General features: G+C 34.2%; 2 protein-coding genes across 2 annotated transcripts; both read left to right on the forward strand.

The window, feature by feature from the left end:
• The first annotated feature begins 69 nt into the window (after positions 1 to 69).
• Positions 70 to 1,858, forward strand: LOC106168266 (pyridoxal phosphate phosphatase PHOSPHO2). The gene is made up of 2 exons (XM_013547275.2): positions 70 to 196; positions 732 to 1,858. Exon 2 carries the CDS (start codon positions 735 to 737, stop codon positions 1,476 to 1,478), a length of 744 nt encoding a protein of 247 aa, XP_013402729.2. The 5' UTR covers positions 70 to 196; positions 732 to 734; the 3' UTR covers positions 1,479 to 1,858.
• An 841-nt stretch (positions 1,859 to 2,699) lies between these two features.
• On the forward strand, positions 2,700 to 14,970 carry LOC106168268 (D-3-phosphoglycerate dehydrogenase). Its single transcript, XM_087012916.1, has 11 exons — positions 2,700 to 2,921; positions 4,571 to 4,722; positions 5,056 to 5,121; positions 5,756 to 5,909; positions 6,292 to 6,424; positions 6,661 to 6,809; positions 7,364 to 7,516; positions 7,790 to 7,928; positions 10,619 to 10,746; positions 12,027 to 12,255; positions 12,821 to 14,970. The coding sequence occupies exons 1-11, from the start codon at positions 2,787 to 2,789 to the stop codon at positions 12,973 to 12,975; spliced, it is 1,593 nt and encodes a 530-aa protein (XP_086869042.1). The 5' UTR covers positions 2,700 to 2,786; the 3' UTR covers positions 12,976 to 14,970.
• The last annotated feature ends 306 nt before the right edge of the window (positions 14,971 to 15,276 follow it).

Below are 15,276 nucleotides of genomic sequence, written 5' to 3' on the forward strand. Positions count from 1 at the left end.
GTATTTTTGATAGGTGGCGCTAAAATTTTATATGATTTTGAAGAGTTGTGTCTTAGCGCCCTCTTTTCTAGAAATAAATAAGAGAACCAATGTCAAGGTCATAAGAATATTTGATATTTTGACATTTTTCTTGCAGAAAATGTGGAAATCTGGCCATTTGTCCCACATCAGATTGTAATAATTCTGGAGGAATTAGGTAAGCAGATATGCATGCAGTATGCATTATCTTTGATATATTCAGATATTGATAAATCTCGGTTGGGCAATTTTAGTAATTTTACGCTCAACAGCCGGCAGATTGCTAGTCTATGCTGCACACATAACGAATACACAACGTCGAAAGTTGATATCATAGACTAGAAATGGTTTGAAATAATATTCCAATTATTTATATTGATATATATAGTTCTCAATTTCGATTTTGACAGCAAATATTTATGAAATCGGTCTCATTCTTGTGACTCGCCAAGTTTCATTTTATTTCTTAATGAATAAAAATGAGTAAAAACTCAGTCAGGCAAATTAAATAAATAAATTTTAATGATACCATGGACATATCGTTGAAAAATTTATTTATTTTTTTTTTTTTTACAAAATGTTGATACTGTTTGCACCAATATATATATTTTCTTAAAACACTTAAAACTTAAAACTGCTGAGGATTTTCTAAAGATGTATTTATTAATGATCACTTGCAATTCATTTACACTAACAGTACTACAATGTTTCAGGTCATGACGGAGAAAAAAATTCTAGTCTCCCTTGATTTTGATCACACAATCATCGACGACAACAGTGACACACATGTGACAAAGCTGCTGCCCAATGGAGAAGTCCCGGAAGACACCAAGAGCATGTACAGCAACAAAAACTGGACGCGCTACATGGGCGCCATCTTTGAGGACTTGCATAAGCAAGGAGTCCTAGCAGCCCAAATTCACAAATGCATGCATGAGATAGAGTTCACCCAGGGTATGACAGAGCTGATCAAATACCTGGGCACCAGTGACAGATTTGAAGTTATCATCATATCGGATTCTAATTCCATTTTCATCGATACCATTCTTGAGGCCAGTGACCTGAAACAGTACGTGGATGAAGTCTACACGAATCCGGCAGAGTTTGACTGCAATGGCTGCCTCAGGATTAATAATTACCACACTCAAGACTGGTGCGACCTCAGCACAATCAACCTCTGCAAGGGACACATTCTGGAAACACATATTGCTAAGCAGAAATCAAATGGTATTCAGTACCAGAAGATTGCCTATATTGGCGACGGAAGCAATGATCTCTGTGCCTGTTTAAAATTAGGCCAGGATGACCTAATTTTTCCCAGGCGTGGATTCAGATTGTTGAAAAAGATTGAAGCAATTAAGGAGTCTAATGGACAAGAAGATGTGCCGATGCCCTTAGAGGCAAGCATACACCCATGGGACAATGCTCTCCATATAGAAGAAGTCCTACATAGTCTGTGATATTGTGAATGCTTAGTAAACATAATTGTGATAAACACCTTACTGCTTTACATGTGGAGTCTAGTGAAGTCAAGGGCTTTTGTCAGTTTTCATATCAGATCAATTTAGGGAATGTTTTCAATGAAAAGTTAATCAGCGTAGAATATGTTTAAGACATTTATCTTATGTTGATGTACTAGTAGACTTATTACACTTGACTTCAAATCTATAGGGAAGCAAGGCATTGGCTTCATTACCATTTCAGGGTTTAGTTTTTTAGTATTTATTGGTCTTCAAATTTACTGGTACTGTAACTTAAGTGCAATCAATAATTATTTATTTAATATCATCATTTACTAGTGTATTTGGTGCTACAATTATATAAATTGTTAAAAAGTTGATTTTTTTTTCATGATTTTTTGTGGGGACAGACAGTTTTCTTATACTCATTGTGGGTTAAACCTCCAAATTAATTAATTAATTATCTAGTCTATCAGTGACTCTGTGTGATATTTTGCTCGTCTGTTGGTGATGCAGTAACAACTGTAACACACAGACTAGAAATTTACTTGCCAGTGTAAGCAGCCAGAATTAAAAAAAAAAAAGAAACTTACAAAAACCATTAGTGATTTTTTCATTTTTGATGTCTTCTTGTTGTTAAAATATTTATTACAAAAAAATCAATAAAGCGAATGCATGATCAATACCGCTATAATTTTTTCCATGTAAATGTTTTCGTGGCATTTTGAGCGCTTTTGGTTTGAGGCAAGCATTGTGCTTTATTTTTATGGATCTTCATTTTAATGACCGCTGTTTACACATATTGTTTGTCTGTACCCACCCAAAGTTTCAGGGCCCCTGAAAACTCGTCACTTTTATCAGCATGCTTCTGTCATTTCTGGCAGACGTAGTGCGGTGAGTTCCAAGAGAGCTTGGAAACGTTAAAGTCTGTGCTAAGTATTCTTTAAGAAACTCTTCAATAATCTAATTTTTCTTATGTATAAATTGTTAATTGTACAGTAGGATGAAAATTTGTGCAAGTGTTATTATCTCTCTCTTACTTTGTCTCTCTCACACACTCTTTCTCGCTCGCTCTCTCTCCCTCACTCACTCTTTCTCACTCCCCCCCCCCCCCCCCTTTATTCAGTCTCTTATGTCACCCCTCTGTTCAGGTGTATTTTCTTCCATCCATGCATTGGGTGCGTGTACTCGTGACCTTCACCGCAAGTGACCTAGTTTGAGGATATAATACCCCTATGGGCTCTTCCCTTGCACATTTCATCAGCTCGTAACCAGTAAAGTGGTTTTCTCCTTCACTAGAACAGTACAATGGCTCTTACGCTTAAAAAAGTGCTTATTAGTGATGAGGTTGATCCCAAATGCGTCCAGATACTTCAAGCAAACGAGGTTGACGTCGTAAAGGACACTAAATTAACAAAAGAGCAACTCATTCAAGAAATCCCGGTGAGTAGTTTTGTTTACTTTGCGTCTCGACCGCCACGTGATCAAGTATTGCCGGCCGGTGAAAATCACTGCGTTGCATTCTTTCTAGCGCAATTCAAGGGCTTTTTGAAAATTAATAATTATCACAAACTTCATATTGTGTTAGGTTTATCTTGCGCTTATATTGAAGAGGGACTTCCTTAGGGTAGTTTTCCGACCTAGTTTGTTATCTTGGTAAACAGTTACAGCTGACAGTGGATAAATGTCAGGGAGGACTTCGTGGACATGTCGTTGGAAAATTTGTGCATGAGTTGTTTAAATGTAATATAAGGATGAGTTGACGAAATGAGTTGCTCCAGTTCTACATATACTTTGAAATGTAAAAGCAATGATCATAATATAGCTGTACTGTAAATAAACATCATTACTGTTTTGCCTAGGCATATCAATATTTTATGGGAAGACGTTTTTTTTTTTTCAATGCCATTTTGAGGAAATAAAATCTTGATATCTTGAACACAGAAGTTAAACTGGTCTTTAATTGAAATAAAATTCAAATCCTGTACAGAATGCAGCTGAGTGGCTGATGCAATGTTCCCCGTGTACATAGTGTTTATGTAGGAATTTTTATTTAACTGATTAAATTAAGGCAGACATGCATTGGGGGAGGGGGGGGGGGGTAGTATAAATTAAGTCACATGTAAGAACAGAATATTTAGGGTGCAATGGTGGAGTAGTTAATACATTTTAAGAACATTACAGGTCCTATTTATTGAAAATTAAAATTAAGTAAAATTAAAGTCAAGCTATGGGGAAGATCACTACTTGCAGGGGATGAGGGGGGGGGGACCATATATCAGTTATGAGAAGCTGAGACAAGTGATATTTAAAACTTTTTATATTTGTGATGTATGTCAAATTTATGAATAATGATACAGTGTAATATATAATTTATATTACCCTTAGCTATATTAAATCGTAATATATATACTTGCATCTAAATTTTGCTCGAAAGAGAGGGGTTGCATTTGGGGGGGGAGGGGGAGGTATGTGGGTATGTGGATTAATTAATTGTTTTTTGCATAATGCTCCTGCATATATATAAACACATTAAAAAGTTGATACAGAAGGAGACTAATTATACATGTATTGATTCCTTTTTTTTTAAACTGAGGTTGGGTGAGGGGGGGGGGGGGGCAGTGCATGAAGACCATCATGATGTCTGCTATGTAAACTCTCCCTTCAACCTCTCTCCCCTCTCCTTCCACAATCTGCCATTGACACAGTTTACAGTCCCTTATTACTGCATGGCCATTTGCACCTCTATTTTCCTAAAATCTACCTGTACTGGTCTGGAGCAGAAAATCAGGAATTCGGAATAAAATTGAAAAAAATTGAATTTACCTATTGCGATATTATACGTAATATAACAAGACCATGATTTTTTCAATTATTTTTTCATTACTATTCAGAATCAAATATGTTAAAATTTTTTTTTAACAAATCAAAAGTGCTTTTGAAAACTTGTATAAAAAATCTAATGGCCATGTCAAACAACTAAATTCACACATTCTGAAAAATCTATTAGTCTGAATAGAGAAATTACTGGCCATGGGCATAGGACTAGTGGCCAACTTCACAGCCTCTATGTTACACCCTTATATTTCTAGAAATATGATGGTCTTATCGTTCGGTCAGCCACAAAAGTTACTGCTGATGTCATTGCTGCAGCCAGCAAGCTGAAGATTATCGGCCGCGCTGGCACAGGGGTGGATAATATTGACTGTGATGCTGCCACCAAGAAGGGGATTATTGTGATGAAGTAAGTATATAAGATATATGTGTGGCCTATATTGCCTAATTTTTTAAATGGAAATTGCAATCATGGCCTGTATCAGGCTGTATGATATTATTATTATTATTATTATTATTATTATTATTATTATTATTATTTTGACAGAAAAACATTAACTTTGGAGTGTTCCAAAATACTAATAATAATCTTGTTATATTGCTACAAAATGCACATCTTATTCTGTGAGAACTGTTTCAATTACATACTCAGCTATATGAATAAAGTAGTCTAAGCACTTGTCTATTTGCCCAACTAGGTGCATTTAATTAATAATGATTTTGATATTTCACTGTATTTCAGCACGCCAGGGGGTAATACACTGAGTGCAGCAGAGCTAACATGTACCATGGTCTGTGCCCTTAGCAGGTAGATAATGCCTGTGTGTGTGTGTGTGCGCGCGTGCATGCTTGTATACATGTGTATATATGTGTGTGTCACTGTGTTTGTGTGTATTTGATTGTGAGCATGTGTGATTGTGTTTGTACTGCTGTCATTGCATGTGTGATATACTCTGTGAGTACTTAACTCTTAACATAAAAGATTTGATTCACCAAAAAGGAATGAAATTGATTTAATAAATATTGTTTTCAAGAAAGATTTTTTTTTATATAACTGTAGTGTAGGGTAAATCTCCAAAAAAAAAAAAAAAAACATTTTAACTGGTGTAACCAAACTCTATTTGAAATGTAGTAAAGGCATTCATATTTACATTGCTAACATAACAGAGGTGGATTCCTTATCCTAAAAACATGAAAAAAGGCATATTACAAACTATTGCTTACAAAAATACATGCCCCTCAAGAGTAGAGTTTTTTAAAGTTATTATTTACCCTGCCCTTATATGAGTGTTTAATTCCAAAATTGTATGATTTTGTTTGCAACTTTAAATAAATAAAATCAGGTCCATATCCATTTTTCAGAGTAACATGATATAGAATAGATATTAGATATATGGAATAAAAAGGAACTTATTAAGTTCAACTGATCAACCTTATTTCAGGCAAGTTCCGCAAGCCAACGACTCTCTGAGAGCAGGGCGCTGGGACAGGAAGAAATTTATGGGGTCAGAAATTTTTGGCAAGACCCTCGCCATTGTGGGCTTAGGCAGAATTGGAAAGGAGGTTGCCACTAGGATGCAGTCTTTTGGAATGAGGGTAAGATTAACATGCAGTTGCTGATATCCCTTTTTTTTACTTATGGAATGATTGTTCTTGTTGTTTTTTGCTAGTTAAAGATAATGGTGTATTTTGAATAATTTAAATTATTTTATTTAAATTTCACATTTTGTCAAAATGTAATCTGTGGGGAAACATATTTTTCAAATGATTATTATTATTATTATTATTATTATTATTATTATTATTATATTGTATTGAGAGAAGTAGGAGATTTCACTCTAAGGAAATTGGAGAAAGCATCATCAGCTGTTACATTTTTTCTTACAGAAGTTAATTGTGTACATGTTGGTTATAAATATAACAACAATGATGTTCATCGTTTTTTAATGTGATTCTTAATTTTTCTTTCATTTTGCAGACGATAGGTTTTGACCCTATCATTCCAGCTGATGTGGTGGCAGAGTTTGGGGTGGAGTGGATGTCTCTAGAAGAGCTGTGGCCCTTGGCTGATTACATTACTGTGCATACTCCCCTTATACCAAAAACAAAAAGTAAGTGTAATTTGAATAACTTTGTTTGCAAATTTTTAGATTTTTTAAGCACACCAGTGATGCTCAGATTATCAGTTTCCCAAATGAAAATTATAGTGCAATGTCAAGTTGATTTTTTAAAACTTTTATTTTGTCAAAATAAGTCCAGATAGCTGGTCTTTTATACCAGCACATAAAAAGACATCTCCCCTACTAGATTTAATTTTTATACTAACTTTTGTTTTCTTTTTTTATAGATATGATAAATGCTGAAGTATTTTCTAAGTGCAAGAAAGGAGTCAAGATAATTAACGTTGCCAGGGGTGGAATTGTAGACGAGGAGGCATTGCTGGAAGCACTGAACGCTGGGAAATGTGGCGGGGCAGCTCTTGATGTGTTTATACAGGTTGGTGAAAATCACAAGTACTGACTTATTATGACTTATTATGACTTATTATTATGACTTATTAGGGGAAATGTTCAAGGAAGTACAATGAAAAGGCATTGTCTTGGAGAAGGAGAAGGAGAAATGATCACCAGGTTCTCAGTATCAATTTTTTTAGAGCAAATTGTTAAAGGCATACAATAATACAAATATTGAGTGTTTTATGTCAGAATTTATTAATTGGATTGAGTTTTATTATTGTTACAGTGTTATTACTATGCTGTAGCAAGATGGTTAAACTGATAGCTGTTGTACTTGATTTTTATTTACTATATTTGAGTTTGAATAACATTTGAACAAAGAAAAAAGTCTTCAATATATTGCACATAAGTGCCATTTATTAGAGAATTACCTAAAATGTAGTAATAATCAATTTACTAAATGTTGCTCTTTGAAAACCAAAATTGCTTATATAGCAGTAAATACATTTTCACAATATACTAACAAACTATAGATTTTGATAGCTTTTTGTATTTTTTCGTGGTACTAAAATATTCAACCAATTCAACATTCAGGAGCCACCAAAAGATTTCACACTGGTACAGCACCCCCTGGTGGTGAGTACGCCACATCTTGGCGCCAACACAACAGAAGCTCAGTCCAGAGTAGCGGAAGAAATAGCGCAGCAGTTCGTAGATGCTATGCAGGGGAAGAGTTTATTTGGGGCGGTAAGCTGTAACTGCTGTAAATGTGGACATCAAAACATGTTACAGTATATGTAAAAAATATGTCAATAATGAAAAACTAATAAGTTTCTGGTTGAAACAAGGTCTTGGAAATTGATAGCAATTCACACAGTTCATATAGCATACGTGCAGGTCCATCTGAAGCAACAATTTAATTTTATTGCCAAGGGTGTGCAAAACCGTTTTTTTTTTTTGGTTCAGTGAAGACTAATATTTTTATTATCAGTCCTTAAGTTACGCGTCTCACTCTTCCAGTTAAATGCTCAAGCCTTAAGCAATGCTCTCAGCCCAGCAACTCAACCCTGGGTTACCCTGGGGGAAGCCCTGGGGAGATTGGCAGCATCTCTGGCAGGGGAGGTGAACAGCAATACCCAGGTGCAAGTTATAACATATGGTGAGTACAGAATGCAGTGTAGACTAATAGAAAATAACATACTAGTAGTGGAATAGCCAGAATGTAAGTGGTGACTTACTGAGGAATTATAAGACAAGTCTTAGTAAGACCAGAAGAACGTGAACTAGAGAGAACAGAATAGAAACTATGAGTCTTGTGATGGTCATAGTGCATTTGAGAAGCTATAAAAATTATCCAGAGAGGACAGAGAAGCAGCTAGTCTATGTGCAATCTTGTGATGGATAAGCATTAGGGAGAAGAATTATAAAGTTTAATTTATATTTTGTGAAGTTGCTAATGAAGATGTAGGGATCTCGAGACAATAAAACAATTCATCTAAATAGAATATACAAGAATATAGTCTGGAGAGAGAACAGAACTGTAGAATTTTGGTTAATAAGGTGAAGCCATAAAGAAATTGATCAATATTGCAGCCATAATAAAGTCAACATTAAATCATAAGCAGATGATAACATTGTGAAACATCTAACTTGGCTTTCTCTTTAATAAATAAGTTGAGTTAATTTCAGCAAGTTGTCATCAAAGAATTAACTTTAAGGCCCCATGACTCCAGATCTGACCAACTGTTCCACTTTACATGCACAGAGAAACATAACAAACAACCTGACATATCTTTAGTTCCAAATCAAGTATCTTTATCATGCACAATATTTACATTGTATATAGTTTAAACCTAAGTGGAATCAGTATGCATGAAACTGTGGCTTCAAATTGTTGTGCAATGTTAACAGGATGTTTTTCTACTTACCAGATTTAAAGCATGCATCTGTAGCAGAAATACACGTACCTCCATGTACATAGTAAATGATACAAATTTGCTCCCAAATAAAAGCAAATTAAATGTACAAATATTGACTAGATATGATTACATAATACCAATGTGGTCTGATAATAAATAAAATTTATGGAATAAGTATCATAGCAAAAGTTGTTTAATTAATACATAAATATTGTTATCTCTCCATATCCATATCTCTCCATAGCTCCTCTTATCTTAAAGAAAGGCATGAAGAAAAAGTTCCAAAGAAATAAATGTGCTACATATACTTTTTCTTTCATACATGATATTCTGTGAAGTACAATATCACCATCAGGGTTAAATGTTTTGCAGTTCAATTTGTTCATTTCTCAACAAAGAGTTTTGATTTTTACATCTGTCAAAAAGTCGGGACATATGTAGCCTAGCTGAAACGTTCCTATCCTCAACTAATATAAAAGTGAGTTGAATATCAACTTGGCTGAAATCCATTTGTCATGGATGCTGATGACTTTGTTTGATGCACCATATTGAAACAAAGGGTCCTCTCTGCTGCCGTCAGGGTTCTGGTCGTTTTTATGTACAGTCGCCGTGCACTTTTCAGCGTTAATATGATAAGTAGACCACAGTTTTACTTTTTGGCTTTATATTTACAGAGCTGATGGACATTCATAAAATGCAGGTCAAGTTCGAAAATCAGCATGATCGGGCCATTATTGTAGAAGTTATGCTGTCTTTTCACTTTTCAGCATATATGCAACACTGTTAACACATTTCAAGGAAAACCGATAGGCCTGTTGTCATGAAACTCACAGGAGTGGTCAATCTTACTAAAGGACAGGTTGAGTTCGAAAATCAGTATAATCGGGCCATTATTTAGAAGTTATGCTGTTTTTTCACATTTCCTCAGATTCAATTCTTAGGCTTGTTAACAGTCTCATTATTTAACTAATAAGATACGTAAAAGTGTTTGTTTTACATTTCCTGCATCTTTACAACATTGTTAGTTGATTTTGTAAAAATGATGGTAAACTTGTTATAGTGTATTGTATAATAGAGTTTTTAAAAAATGGAAATTAACTTATATCATTGCAGTTTGTCAGATTCAATCATTCACTAAGTCCAGAATCTCAGAATGGAGGAAATTGGACATTTAACACTGTTCTATTGATATTTTTCCCATCTCATCAATTTTTTAAGGTGATCATATAAAAATGGCAGTAAACTGTTAATTTTGTTTTATGTTAAAAAAATTGTTAAAAATGGGAAAAAAACTTTTCAGAACAGTGCTGTCTTGTTTACATTTTGGCATTTTCAAGTTGTGACTTTGAAGTTCCATGGGCCTGAAGACCTTTGCTAGTCACATTTTCTGAATATCAATGATAATAATATTTTATTATTAAAATTGATGGTCATTATGCTGTTAACCATTATGTAATATTGCATCAAAATAGAAGAAAACACAATTTTGGGTGCTGCTGCCATGATGACCATTATGGGAAAACCATGTTACTTATGATTGCCAAACTTTCAAAAAAGAAATACAGGACTAAAATGCAGCTGGAGTTGGAAAAGCAGTCTAATTGACTTCTTTTTCTGGAAGTTATACATTTTCAAAGTGTGAACTTGAACTCCCATGGGACTGAAACCTTATGCTTGTTACACATTTTACTTACATTGGTATTACCTGTTGAGCATAATTAAAATTTGATGTTGAATTTGCAGTTTAACATAATGTACTTTTGCATCAGAATTGACAGTAGCCTATTTTGTTATTTCCTGTTTTTTGTCTGTACATTTGACAGCTTTGCTGCCTTGTTACAAATAAGTGTGTTTATTGGTGCCACACTTGATATATATATATGCATGACATGTGCACTGAATGAAATCATTTTTAAAATTATTATTTCAGGATCTGGTATGAAGAAAGCAGGTAGTTATCTTGGTGTAGCTGTCTTGGTGGGTCTGTTATCAGAGTATTCTGACAATAACCTCAATCTCATCAATGCTCCTCCCCTGGCCAAGGAAAAGGGCATACAGGTATGGTAATTACTTATCAAATTTGAGTAAAATTAATTCATTGGTTCATTTTCTAAAAAAAAAAATTTGATTATAACATACAAATGAGCTGTTCCAAATGATAATTCAGAAATTTGATAAGTGCACTGGTTTAGGGCTTAAAAGTACCTTGTTTGTTTTTAGCTTAAAATGTTAAAATAATGGAGTGAAAGTGAGTGAATGAGTTATTGGAAAATGCCCCCCCTTCCTCAAAAATAAAAAGGCTTACCACTATAACACTGTTTACAATTAATCCAAATAGTAGTAATCAGAAAAACCATTTCAGTATTGTTTAGAAGTGTAAGAGAAACAAATAATTGAAAATTGAATTTTCAGATATTGTTTGATAATTAGGGACAGCTCATTATTTCAGTCAGTAGGAAGAGGGTGGAGGAGAAGATGGGGAGCCCTGGACATTTTTAAACAAAAATTGGGGGGGGGGGGGGGTCTTGGGTTTGAAAATGACAGAAAAGGGGGTCTTGAAAAAAGTTATTTAATATATATATATATATATATATATATATATATATATCTTTTAATGTAGTTTTTCTTTAATTTCTAATAAAATTTGCTATGATAGTAAATCTAGAATACATATATCTAGACAACGTGTATGCAGAATATATCAACAAACCCAGTCTGATTATATTTCATTATACTTTTAGACTTTCTTTTAATCCTTCTCAAGTTTCCTTTTATAAAAAGAAGTTATGAAATAAATTCTGTAGTATTTTCTATCTACAGTAAATCCTGCCTTATTATAGAGGCCTGGCCGACATTAAAGAGAAAAATCAACGTTTGCATTCAGAATTTTTTTTTGTAAAACCATTCAATATGTACATGAATTTTTTTTATTATAGTATCCACAAATAAGAGGAGTGTTTTTGACATACTTTTTATTTCATGTTTTCAGATAAACTTAATTAATTAATATGAAATTTTTGACTTTCCATAAAGGCCATAGTGAAAAATATGTATCAATGTATAAACCACAGTTTATGTAATTTATACTGAGGTGAGATTTTAATTTTTCAGCAAAATGGATTGATCTCAGAGTGGTCTTATTTATTTATTTATTGATCAAAGGCATTTTCTCCTCCAATCCCAACGCCCCACCACACCATGACTTAAATAATCGGTATCCTAATTTCCTTTTCCATGTATATGCCTTTCTACTTGAAAATATTACAGTAAACAAAAATGTCCCTTCTTTATTAGCTAATATCGTTTAATTTAATTTAAAAAAAATCAATATATTTTAGTTGTCTACGTCCCATGAGGAGCAGGTACCTACCCAGCTGGAGTGTCTTGTCTCTGTGGTAGTACAGCAGCAAGGTGGAGCTATTCACCAGGTGGGAGGGTTCGTGTCAGCAGGAACACCCATGCTGGCTCAGATTAACGGAGCCTCAGTATCAACTCCCGTATCTCTAGCTGGCAATGTGTTGGTGTACAAGAGTCAGGCCAACCCTCAGGTGATGCCAGCTGTGGCAGGTAGGTGGAGCCACATACAGGGTCTTTTTTCACATTCTTAGTACATGAATCATTTTCGTATCACACTATTCTGGGGACAATTAAAACTTATTAACATTTTTTTCTTAAATACACCTACAACTTTCCTACTTAACACAGTGATAAAGTCTGTCACCCTTTTGTTTCTATACATTTGTCTCCATACATCCAAGACCATATTGGTATCGCTATCTCTGAGGCCATTCAGAATAGATGAGCCAAGCATTAAGTGATCCACTGACCAAATATGGCCAACCACACTTCAAAACTGGTGTCGCTGATTGCAGATGTTCTCCCTGCCTCAACATGTACCATTCAAGAGATTAAATCTCAGCTCCGAGGTTTAGTTGCTAGGCTCCCGCAGCGACAGCAGTTGTGGAGGTGGTGAGACCACTGTGGAATTAATTGCATCACTCTTGCAGTGGGGGTGGGCATATTTAGTCCACAGATCAGTTAGCAGATCAGTTAGTGCTTGGATCATCTATTCTGAATGGCCCCTTTAGTAATTCTAAGACAAGTGATGTCTAACAACTCATCACTTTTCCAGGAGCCTTGGCTGGAGCCAATGCTAGCATTCTGTCCTATGCTGGCTCTCTGCCTGTGAATGGAGCAGCATGGGGAATCATGAGGATATCTCAACCAATCAGCAGTCTGGATATTCTGAAGCTACATGTCAACATGGTGCAGCAGGTGGCATTCTAGATGACCTTTGACCTGGTTTGACCTTTGACATTATTTGACTTGGGACCTTGTGGAAAGCATACAAATGGAGGGTCACAAATGCTGCTGAAAAACTTAAATGATGACTTGTGGTGTATCACATTTAATGGTCTCATCCTAGGATTTTTATATATGATACAAGTTAATAAATAAATGGAATAGGTTGGTTGATGAGTAGGCACTTTGGGTCATTGTGTAGCACTGTTGGCTGACTGATCAAGAATATTGCTCATGAGGTTCATCCATGAACAGGCCTGTAGCCAGTAATTTCAAAGAGGGGTTCTTTTTTTTGGAAAATGTGAATGTTTTACCATCTAACCTCCATGCACCTAGATATAATTTTGCCAAGAGTGGATCTTTTCCCATGGGTGTGGTGGTTCTGGCACCTGTCCTACATGAAGCTTAACTGAGTATGGTTTTGTCGGTTTTGGAATGATAGAAAAAGTTTTTTTCTGACCTGGTTGGTTTGCAACTTAAACTGGTTTTTAGCAATTATGATAAATGGCAAGTTTCATGAATTGCCAGTAGCATGTGTTAATTCAAACTGTTTTGTTTGGGTAAAGCACTTCATCATAACAAAATAATATGATCAAAATTTTTTCCAGGTCAAATGTCCAAAAGTATGACTTCGATTCACCTGTTATTGGAGAGTATAGCCATATTTTTACCAATTGATTACTTAATATAAATTGTTTTATTATGATTGATAACTTTAGTAGTGTAATATTTACTTTTTGGGACATGCTAAAACCCAGTGCATAATATGTGTATATATAGGAGAATTATGGCATAAAAAGGGTTGTCCTATGAATCACAGCACAAAATAAAATTCTCAATATCCAGGGGGACCAAAGTCAGAGCATTGTATTTACTTGTTATATTATTTATCATACTTTTCTGTGTAAAAAACCCTTATCCCAACCACGGGCATTGAGTAGTATGGATTTTACCTTATGGCTATATGACCCATGTCTCTATTTTTGTCTTTTGATGTACAGACACGGATGTGTTTGTACATACATTTGTCACTTGCGTCTGTAATATTGCATCAAAATTGACAAAAACCAACTTTGTGTACTGCCACCATAAATGGTATGCAGAGAAAACAGTGTCAGTTATTTTTTTTAAGTTAAAAAATTATTCTTAGGACTGACATACAGCTCTTATTGGAAAAACAGCTCTATTGGATTGTTTTTTTACTAATTTTACTAAATTTATACAAGTTTTGTGAAATTTTCACCTTTTCTCATTCTGGCATTTTCAAAGTATAAACTCTCATAGGCATGAAGCCTTATGCTTGTTACACATTTTACTTTCAATGGTATTTGATGCTGAATTTGCAGTTAAGCATTATGTATTATTGCATCAGAATTGACAGTATCCTATTTTGTGCATTATTTTTCTGCTTTTTGTCTGTACATTTGACAGCTTTGCTGCCTTGTTTTGTTTTGGTATGAGGTTAAAGGACAAATAACAGTATTATGTTGTCAATAACTAATGTGTTGAGGGTAAAATATTTGTGTGTACAAGTAGGGACCAATCTTTGTCTGATAATTTTCATTTGATGGTTTATTTGAATTAGTTATGTTACAGTTATTTAAGTCGGCATATACTAATATTTAGTTTCATATTCTTTAATTTGCCATGGGTGTTTCTTTGGATTTATTATAAGTTTACACATAAGTTTATATACATGCAGTAGAATACCTAACGGGCAAATATGCATTCTTTTCATTTATAAAGTTCCTAATGCTTTGTCAACTCTTTGCCAAACAAATGGAGAGTAAGTTTTCAAATATCTTATATTAATAGATAAGGGACCATAATATAATATAATAGTTTTTTCATCATTCGATTTTAAGGGACCACAATAAAATAGTTTGTTTTCATACAGTCGATATAAATTTATATTTTATCTTGTCTGAAAAGATTTAGGTCATTGTGTCTAATAAATATCATTTGATAAAAAGAGAAAAACTATTTTCATTATTTAAAGATACCAACTACATATTAAATTAAGTTACTTTATAACTAGAATCTCAAAATATGTTATTCTTTACAAATTACACATTTATGTGATAATATTTGATTTGTACATTTAACTCATATGAAATTGAAAACAATTATTGAAGGAAAGACTTCTCCCATGATAGAGTCACATCACAGCTTCTGAAAATTATAGAAATTGCACTAAAAATAACTTGTGTGCCTCCATTTTTGTTACACCTGTGGAAGATATGGTGGATGCCAGATCTCAATGTCAATATTATTAGGAGCAAATTG

The sequence above is a fragment of the Lingula anatina genome, chromosome 5, assembly GCF_051362555.1.
Source record: "Lingula anatina isolate TDL-2025a chromosome 5, LinAna3.0, whole genome shotgun sequence".
Classification (NCBI taxonomy): domain Eukaryota; kingdom Metazoa; phylum Brachiopoda; class Lingulata; order Lingulida; family Lingulidae; genus Lingula; species Lingula anatina.